Source organism: Ammodytes marinus (genome assembly GCF_949987685.1).
Source record: "Ammodytes marinus genome assembly, chromosome: 3".
In the NCBI taxonomy this organism is placed as follows: domain Eukaryota; kingdom Metazoa; phylum Chordata; class Actinopteri; order Uranoscopiformes; family Ammodytidae; genus Ammodytes; species Ammodytes marinus.
Window position 1 is genome coordinate 30,474,202 of NC_137232.1, and position 9,361 is coordinate 30,483,562.

A 9,361-nucleotide genomic window follows, 5' to 3' on the forward strand; every position below is an offset into this window, starting at 1 on the left:
GTTCATTTGCCGCAGACCCCGCCCCCCTCCACTCCCATTGGTCCAATGAACGGACAATCAAAGACTATAGACATGACAAGAGAACAATCACTCGGTCCTGTTTCCGTCTTCGCTAATGCAAACGTTCAATTTAGTTAACCTTTTACCAAATAAATGTTTCGAACATCCTCACGACATCTTTGTGTTTTGTTATCGAGTTGCTGAGATTGTGTCACATTAGCACGGCCACATTTGTTACTTCATAGTGTTTAATTTCATCTGACAAAATTGTAGGGCTATTTTTAATTTGTGGTTATTTTAAGCGATGTTTATTCAGCTTACCCATAAAGAACGATATTTAATATTATATATTATATTATGTAGAATATATGTGCGTTTTGTAACAGCAAGAAAACGCTAAAATGCTCTACGTAACTCTGTCAACAAAAGCGTTACAAGGGTTAAAAAAAGCACACCACCTGTACCTTTGGGGATATGTAGTCTGTTTCAGTGGCCATTACAATAATGACGAACGAGGAACGCTTACCGAAAGAACTACAAACAGCCTCTCGTGCGATACCAACGCACAACGCCGCCTACCCTGGCTCTCGGTGACAGTTTTGTCAGCCAGAAAACTTCCTGAATGAGACACAAACCACAACTACATAGGGTGAGTTGCCTGTCGTATAAAATAACTGATACTTTTGTCATATTGTTGTTACATCTTTTATATTTTTGCTGTTTTATAACCAGACACTTAGCTAGCGACATAGCGCCACTTGGCTAAAGACTGAGTTGTTCACCTGCTCCAAATAGCTAATGTCATGTTAGCGCGTTCACGCTACCTGTAGTAGGTCTTCATTGTTTGCTCAAACATGTTTGTCACCGGCTCAATGCTCATCTTCTCTTCGTTTGCAACACTAATAAGTGTCATGTTGTTAACTGTCAACTCTGTCCACCAGAGAGACATGATAGTTTTCACTTTTCAAGTTGTTTTAGGAGCCATACTTGTTTGGACAAAGTCACATCACATCACTTTCAGCTGCCACAAAGCTCGGTGAATGCTGGTGTAGTAGGCTATTAAATGAAGAACGGAAAGGAGACACCTATCTCATCATGTCAAATAGGGAACAACTGACACAGCAAAATGAAGGTGCTCCTCCTGTTAATGTCACAGAGTGTATTGCCCTTATCTTTATTTCCTTAGTCACATGGGTTCATACAGATCTTAAAACATTTCTGTGTGTCATGAAACAAGTCTTTAAAAATAACTTCTGCCTTAAAGGTGGAGTCGGCGATTCTGGAGAACTTTTGTTGTCAAAATCAATTTTTGTCAAAGTCAGTGAATAATATGTGTGCTTAAAAACAATCCAGTGTTCATACACAGCCTAGGCTCTGTAAAGGGGCCTGTTGCCAGCTTCTGTGGGCCCATTTGTTTATAGGCCTACCCTTTGTCTATAAACCTCTTTACAGAGCATAGGCTGTGTATTAACACCAGGTTTTCTTTTCAGCGCACAAACAGTACAGTCAGGTAGCTAATCGTGAGGAGTTATTCACTGATTTTGAGGAAAAAAAAAAGTTTTTGAAGCATTCTCCAAAATAGCTGACTCCACATTTAAGCTGTAGGAACCATTATTAGTGTCAAGTTGTGGTGGCTTAAAACTCGACTAGATCCAAATGTGCCAGGCAAAAACCCATTTGTTTTTATACACATTTAATATTTAGTGTAGTGGTGAGTCTCTGGTTTACATTTTAAGAGCATTGTTGGGTCCCACAAGTCACTACAAATGTTGTCAACAATAACTTTGTCCTGACACACTTTTTGACTTATCGTAGCAGGTAAAGCACTAATGAATACAAAGGAACCCTGCAGCAGGCACACCATGCAGTACTTATGGTCATTTGTGACACACGTGTGTTTGATAGGTTGAATATCCACCCGTGGAAATGTTTATTTGGGGCGACTGTGGCTCAGCTGGAAGAGCGGGTTGGCCAATGATCCAAGGGTTGGCGGTTCGATTCCCGCCTGGCCACCTGTGTCATGGTTGTTGTGTCCTTGGGCAAGACACTTCATCCACCTTGCCTCGTGTGAATGTGTATGAATGCTGTATGTTTGAGGTGGTGGTCGGTCTTGGCGCGAAACGGCAGCCACGCTTCCGTCAGTCTGCCCCAGGGCAGCTGTGGGTACTATGGTAGCAGACTCCATCAGAGGAAGCAAGTCATTTAGGAGGAATTACTTAATCATAATTGATCAATTATGGCTTGACCCAACCTGAATTAATTTAGTTTCAGACCAGTTCTTCTTTCTTGAATTTGGTCGAATGAAAGAGGGCAATTTTGTTTTTGTTTGGACAGGAAATATCCTTGCTGAAATGTTTCTTTCTTTCTTTCTTTCTTTCTTTCTTTCTTTCTTTCTTTCTTTCTTTCTTTCTTTCTTTCTTTCTTTCTTTCTTTCTTTCTTTCTTTCTTTCTTTCTTTCTTTCTTTCTTTCTTTCTTTCTTTCTTTCTTTCTTTCTTTCTTTCTTTGTGGATGTCTGAGTTACATACATACAAGCAGTAAATGTTAACTCATCCCCATGTTGGGCCAAGAAAAACTCTATATGTAATAGAAATGTGAGGTTCTTTGAAATTAGGTTGCTAGGAAACTCAATTCTCTTTTGTTATTTCTCTAGGATTATTAAAGAAGGAGAGGACACTGGCCTCATAATACAGGAGCATTGGAAAACAGCATCCACAGTTGACTGTGTTTAAATGGAATTCTATTTTGCATTATACAGAAATCACTATAATGTATCTCAGTTTCTTTCATTCCTAGTTTCTTCTCTCTGATTCTTAAAGAGTAAATGAACCCACCCTGAACATGTTGTCTTTGCCGACCTCCAGTGGTTTAAGTTCTGTCCTTGCTTCAGTGATATACATACAGGTGTCATACTTTAGGACCCTGTGACATCACGGTTGAGTTTGATTACAGGTGCAACACAGTACATTTCAGAAGACACACACGACCATACCCATTAGTAATGGTCAGGGGTTACACAGATTTGGAAATTTCAACAGGAGAGGGCAGCAACACTCTGCATGTCAGCCCGGTCTCAATTTCCATTAGAAAGGGCCGTCTGTAACCATGTCTGTTGTTGTTCCCTTCTCAGCTGTTTTTCAAATGCCTATGTGTTTTATATCCTTGTCAGCTCCATAAACACTGCCACACCTGACCCGTGTGTATAACCTTAATCGTTGCGTAATAGTATCAGAGAGGGCAGAGGAAAGCATCTAATACACTCATGAAGTCACTTGTCTGGTGACAAGGCGGAGTCTCACTGGGATGTTTAACAGACTAGTCACACACACGTGAAGGTGAAGACACACTTGGCATTTAAGTGAGTGTCCCTGCCCTGCTGCTGCTGCTGCTAAACACTGGATTGTAGGGAGGAGCAGAGTTAAGAACGATGTCAGACCAGATCCTGTTAAAGTGTCACACACACCAAACAATGCCTGAGGAAGAACTGGTCCTGGCTGATTCACATGAACACACACGCCAGTTAAAAGAGGATATATTTTTTCTACTATTTGAAACCACCAAGATTTATATTACCGATCTTTGTATTACATCAATGATATTGAAGAGACTACTCCCCTACTGAGGTGTGACTCATGGCAGATTTGTCACCACCATTGCACCCAGTGGAACAGCAAAAGCACACGCCACTTGGCAATGTGGCTGCTATGTAATAATCATGTCTGACTGAAAGGCTTTCTGGGAAGTGGAATGCACTGGGTTTTTATAATAAGTAATGAGAAGGAATAAAGCTGTTGGAATTATTATAAAATGTCTTTAAAGCTACAGTGCGGTCCTTTTTCATACAAATGAAGGTTATATTCAAGCCATCGCCATACCAGTTGGCACAAAGTCGGTTAAGCCTATCAGCTCCACAAAACCCTCACTGTATTTCTCAGTATGGCAGCTTTTTACAAACTAGTGTCACTGTCACCCCCCCCCCCCCCCCCCCCAACACTGGTGCAGGAGCTCAGAAAAATCCCACGAAAATCCTTGCGTGATCACAAAAGGCTTACCTCATGTAGATGCACCGACAGTGTTGTTGTAATAACTCTGGAATTCCTCATAAGTTACGCACTATAGCTTTAATGAATGAATTCAATCTTTGACTATAACCAAGTTGGAATCTATTTCTTTCTTAAATCCTCTCCACTGTCATGAACTCATTTCCACCCCCCCCCCCCCCCACCATCCCTCTCTCCCCTGCTTCTTCCTCCTGTCTTCTTCAGGTCCTGGTCTGCTCCCATTCTGTCCGTCTCCGCCAGTGATTGAACGTGGGGGAAACTGGCATCAGTGGACAAGCACACGCACACAGGGCCATTGATTGGTGGATGATGACCATGGAAGACATGAAGAATGAAGCTGACACCGCCTCATCGGGCTCCATGGCTCTCTACAACGTGATGTATCCTGTCTTTAACCAGGTAACAAAAGGCACTGTTAAGGCATAGGTTTGTTGCATACAAAAAGTTAGATAAGGATGAGACTTTGTGGCGAGAATTCAGGTCATGAAGCAAAGATTGTAATGTGTGTTAAATGTCTGCTGTGTAGCAGAATAGTAAGAAGGGAAACAGTAGATGTTGACAACAACTTTTGCTACTATGCTACTTGCCATATGTGGTCGGTATTTGTATCAATATAATGCACCTCTATGTATTCATGCACATTTGAGTCAAAACAGTTAAGTTGATTTTTATTTGTGTTGTATTGTTTACTTGTGAGCCATGCTAGCAACATAGCTTCAGAAATGGGAGTGTTGGCCAGGAACTATCGATCCACCACTTTGCTCCCGACTGAAGTATCTCGGCAACTATTTTATTAATTGTCGTGACATTTCGTTCTACACATTCATAGGTCCTTTAGGATAAATCCTGATAACTGAGTTCGGACGTCCTCTTAACTTTTAGCACTGCCATACGTTTGGCATTTATGGTCCCAACTGAAATATCTTGACAACTATCTAAAAAAGATTGCCCTGAAATGTATTGTACAGATTCACCGCCATCCTAAATCCTAAACTTAGTGCAAACATTTCCACTGCTGGAATATCTCACTATCTAACAACGGATGGATTAGTCTCGCACAGCCAGACCAAACTACAGCATTGAATTTTGTTGGGATTTCTCATTATGAACATGACGTTAAACTGTCCCTTCCACACAATCTCCTCTCATCTTACATCTGATCTGTGCAGCCATTTAAAGTTTTTCCTTTGTGATTTGATGGTATTTTACATTCCTTTTGTGAAGCCTGCCTGATAGGGAATTGATATTAAAATACACTTATTTTTTTTTTATACTTGTGGTTTTTGAAACAGTGATGCACTGTGTAATGCCAGAGCCTCAACCCCCGAGCAATGGAATAGAATCTAATCCTCCCATAGTTTAGATGAAGGATGGTATATGTGCGGGTTCAACACCGCTTTTCAAAGTACAATAACACAGTGTCCTCCTTTTGATATTGCAGGATGCTTGGTTTGTATGTACTTTCTGCAGAACGACATTTCAGCACAAAAAAGAGGCCATGATGACACCTAAGCTGTGTGTGTGTGTGTGCATGTGGCGTGCTCTTTGCTACTGACGGATGCCTGTGTGTCTTTGTATTATAACTTGCAGTTGGAGAAAGTCAACTTATCAGCAGCGCAGACTTTGAGGGCAGCGTTTATAAAGGTAAAAAAAAAGAAAAGGATTCTTTTGTCGGTTTGTTAACGTTTCATGGCATGAACGGCCATCTTTTTTTGTCATAACTCTGCTTAGACTATTCTCATTATTTTTTTTAAACCATTACAATATTACGTCTTTGTTTCTTTGGTAGATTTGAAAAAGAGCAAGGCTGACTGTGATTGCTTGTCAGTGCATCTGTATTGATTGTGTGTTTCAAGGCAGAGAAGGAGAACCCCGGTCTGACCCAGGACCTTGTTGTGAAGATATTGGAGAAGAAGAACTTGAAAATCAACTACAACGAGGCTCTGCTCCGCATGGCTGCTGACGATGTGGAAGGTAGGATGCTGAATGGTGCACACAAGACAGAAAGAAGGCGGAATAGGAAGTATTCTGAATATGATGTGTCATATAGGACAACCATACAGTGCCAGCATTATATCATTGTACCATACACCATACACCATACAGCTTCTCTTTGGTTTCTGTGACACCTCAGCCCATATTACATCAGCCTTCTTTTCCACCAGGGGGAGCTGTTTCTCCACAAATCAGCCCGCTCTCCCTGTTCTCAAATCTTCGCTCCTGTCTGTAATTGAATTCCTTATGCCGTCTACAGTGATTGATGGTAGTAATGAATTCACACATGCATACACACACACACACACACACGCACACGTACACACGCACTTTGGATGAATTTTAAATGTACTTCCTGCATGGCACAGCCCAAGCTCTACCTCGATCCTGCCTTTCCTTTTAACAAACTGAACACTGTCACTTTAAAGTGTGTGTGCACGCACAACCACACATGTGCAATTCATCCTGTATTCATTTCATAGGTGTGCACTGTGTTGCTGGCATGTGCCACCATTATTAATTGCTTCATTACAGTGTCCCCTGGAGCTATTTGCATGCAAGTCCACGTGCCCGTTACTGAGGACTTTGAGCATCTGTACTTTTTCTCCTCATCTCCTCCCTGTGTTTTCCAGAGTTCACCATTGACAGGCGAGAACCAGAGTTCCAGGATCTGAACGAGAGGGCCCGAGCTCTCAAACATGTTCTCAGCACCATACCAGACGAGATCAATGATAGAGTAGGCTTCCTGCAGACCATCAAGTAAGACAGCTCAGTGTGTGGATGTTAGTTTGTGTGTGTGTGTGTGTGTGTGTGCTGTATAGAACAGGACTAATTCTATATGAACTTTATACAAACGGCCAGAAAATGTCTCGAGTAAACCAGTTAAGTTAGTTTGTTTCAAGTAAGTTTTGGAATGAAGCACAATTGAATCCAAAGTCAAACCATTACTTCAGTGGCTGTGAATAGATGCAAATTTGCTTAATGCAGAGTAATGGGACAAAGATGAGTCAGCACAAGTTGAAAATCAATCTAACCTTTTAGTAGTTCCCGGGGAGCCGTGAGGTCAGTGCAGGGTCAAAACAAAAACATGCACGCTCACACAATGTCTGTAATTCTGCTACATTGGCTGTTAAGGACCAAGAAACACGGACTGCAAAAACTATCTTATGAAATGTGAATAACACAGGGTGAAAACTTGCTTCACACTGTGTGCAAACACACTTTAAGGGCTCGAGTCCACGAGCTGAACTGCAGCATGGAATATATATATTTTTAAGATTTTGGTCGTTTTTCGCTTTATTAGACATATTTTTGGAGGGACAGAGTTGAAATGGGGAAAAGAGGGGAGGACATGCAGAGAACCGACCACGGCTCGGATTGGAATCCGGGTCTGTTACGATGAGGACTGAGCCTCCAGGGGGTGCTAGCTTTAACCACTACACCTCGAGCACCGCCACAAGTTTGGGATTTTTATTTCTACAGAACCATCATTGTTTAGTCAGTTGTGCTATATCAATAAATGGTTGAAAGTAAATTGATTGAGGTCAGCGTTGTTGTCAAATTGAAAATGACACGTGCAACACAAACATACTGTATATCATAGTCTTAGGCATTTCTGTCAAAACCCTATGGTCCTTGCCTGTCATTTTATATCCCTGTCCATCGCACAATGTGCACACACAAGTACGCACACAGTATAAGGGAAAGTGGAAGACCTCTTATTTTCTTGGCCCACTTTGCCATTATTTTTGATCGAATTCAATACTCTTAGTGAGTCACCGCTTAAGTAACTTACCCAGTGGAGGGCTTAGAAATGAAATCAATTCAAAAGGAATGCTGAAGAATGAACGTTATGCAATGGCAGATTTTGAGAGTGCTTATGAGGGGGAGAAAAAGTTGAGGCTGAAAGCATATATGTGAGAAAGAAAAGGGGGAAGAGACGGAGACAACGAGTGGAATCAAGGAAGTATAGTTTTAGGAAATCACTGCCTGATCTTGAGATTTTTTAGTTTTTGACATTCCTTTACTTGTGTGTTTTATCCACAGAGACATTGCCAGTGCCATCAAGGAGCTGCTCGATGCAGTTAATACTGTCTTCAGGAAATACCAGTATCAGAATAGACGGGTGAGTGGATACGCAAGGCAGCAAAAAATGCGAGCGCTTAAAATCCAGTGGCTGTGAAATAAGTGGAGCTGAAAGGCTGTCTGTATTTGTTGGTTAGGCACTGGAAAAGCAGAAGAAAGAGTTTGTGAAATACTCCAAGAGCTTCAGTGACACTCTCAAAACCTACTTCAAAGATGGAAAGTATGACACCGTTTTATTAGTTTATTTTGTTTCTGGACTTTTTACTGTTTGTTTCTCTTCCTGTTTCCAGCTCCTCATTCACTTGTTCATATGCAACCCGCACAGCTATACCAACACATTTACTAGTTACACACGCACACGCACACACACACACACACACACATACACTCACACTCACACTCATACTCGCACACATACACACTCCCATTCACAATCATACACACACACACACTGTCACCAACATGTAAATGGTTGTCGTTTGATCACAGGCCCGCTTCTATCAAATCCACCATTGCTGAATAATTCCCTTGACCCATTTCTTGTGGATTCAAGCTGGCTTGTATTCTCTGAAGCCTGACATTCTCCATTCCAGCCAGATCAAAGTGTTTCCTCAATCATTCCTCATACTGTTGCCAAGGTTTCTTTGCTGTGTGATTGACACACGTGTCCTTGTGTATCTGTTCCGGTTGTTTCCAGAGTGATAAACGTGTTTGGCAGCGCCAACCGGCTCATCCACCAAACCAACATGATCCTGCAGGCCTTCAAGACCGTGGTGTAGCAGTACAGAGAAGACACACACACACACACACACACACACACACACACACACACACACACACACACACACACACACGTGCACACACGCGCACACACCTACACACACACACACACACACACACACACACACACACACACACACACACACACACACACACACACACACACACACAGATTGGACATTTTTATCAGAGAATATAGGTGATAGGCTTTCTAATTTGTAATGTCATTTTACCTTTTTTTTGTGTGTATAATTTATAATTCTATGACTTTGCGGGTGGATCATGTAGTTTGAGGTTCAAAGCAAATCAGGTTGACAGTAATTGCTAGGGATTTTTTTTTATTTCTCTTTTATGTATGTTCTTTTATCAGATTCTCAAGTCGATATTTCTTTGTTCCCTCTTATACATTCCCCTCTGTTCAGTGCTGTGTGTAGTTCTGAAG

General features: G+C 41.6%; 1 protein-coding gene across 1 annotated transcript; it reads left to right on the plus strand.

The window, feature by feature from the left end:
• Positions 1-534: 534 nt before the first annotated feature.
• On the plus strand, positions 535-9,002 carry pdcd10a (programmed cell death 10a). Its single transcript, XM_080053594.1, has 8 exons — positions 535-649; positions 4,264-4,458; positions 5,650-5,703; positions 5,916-6,033; positions 6,687-6,813; positions 8,101-8,179; positions 8,277-8,359; positions 8,837-9,002. Exons 2-8 carry the CDS (start codon positions 4,366-4,368, stop codon positions 8,916-8,918), a joined length of 636 nt encoding a protein of 211 aa, XP_079909720.1. The 5' UTR covers positions 535-649; positions 4,264-4,365; the 3' UTR covers positions 8,919-9,002.
• The last annotated feature ends 359 nt before the right edge of the window (positions 9,003-9,361 follow it).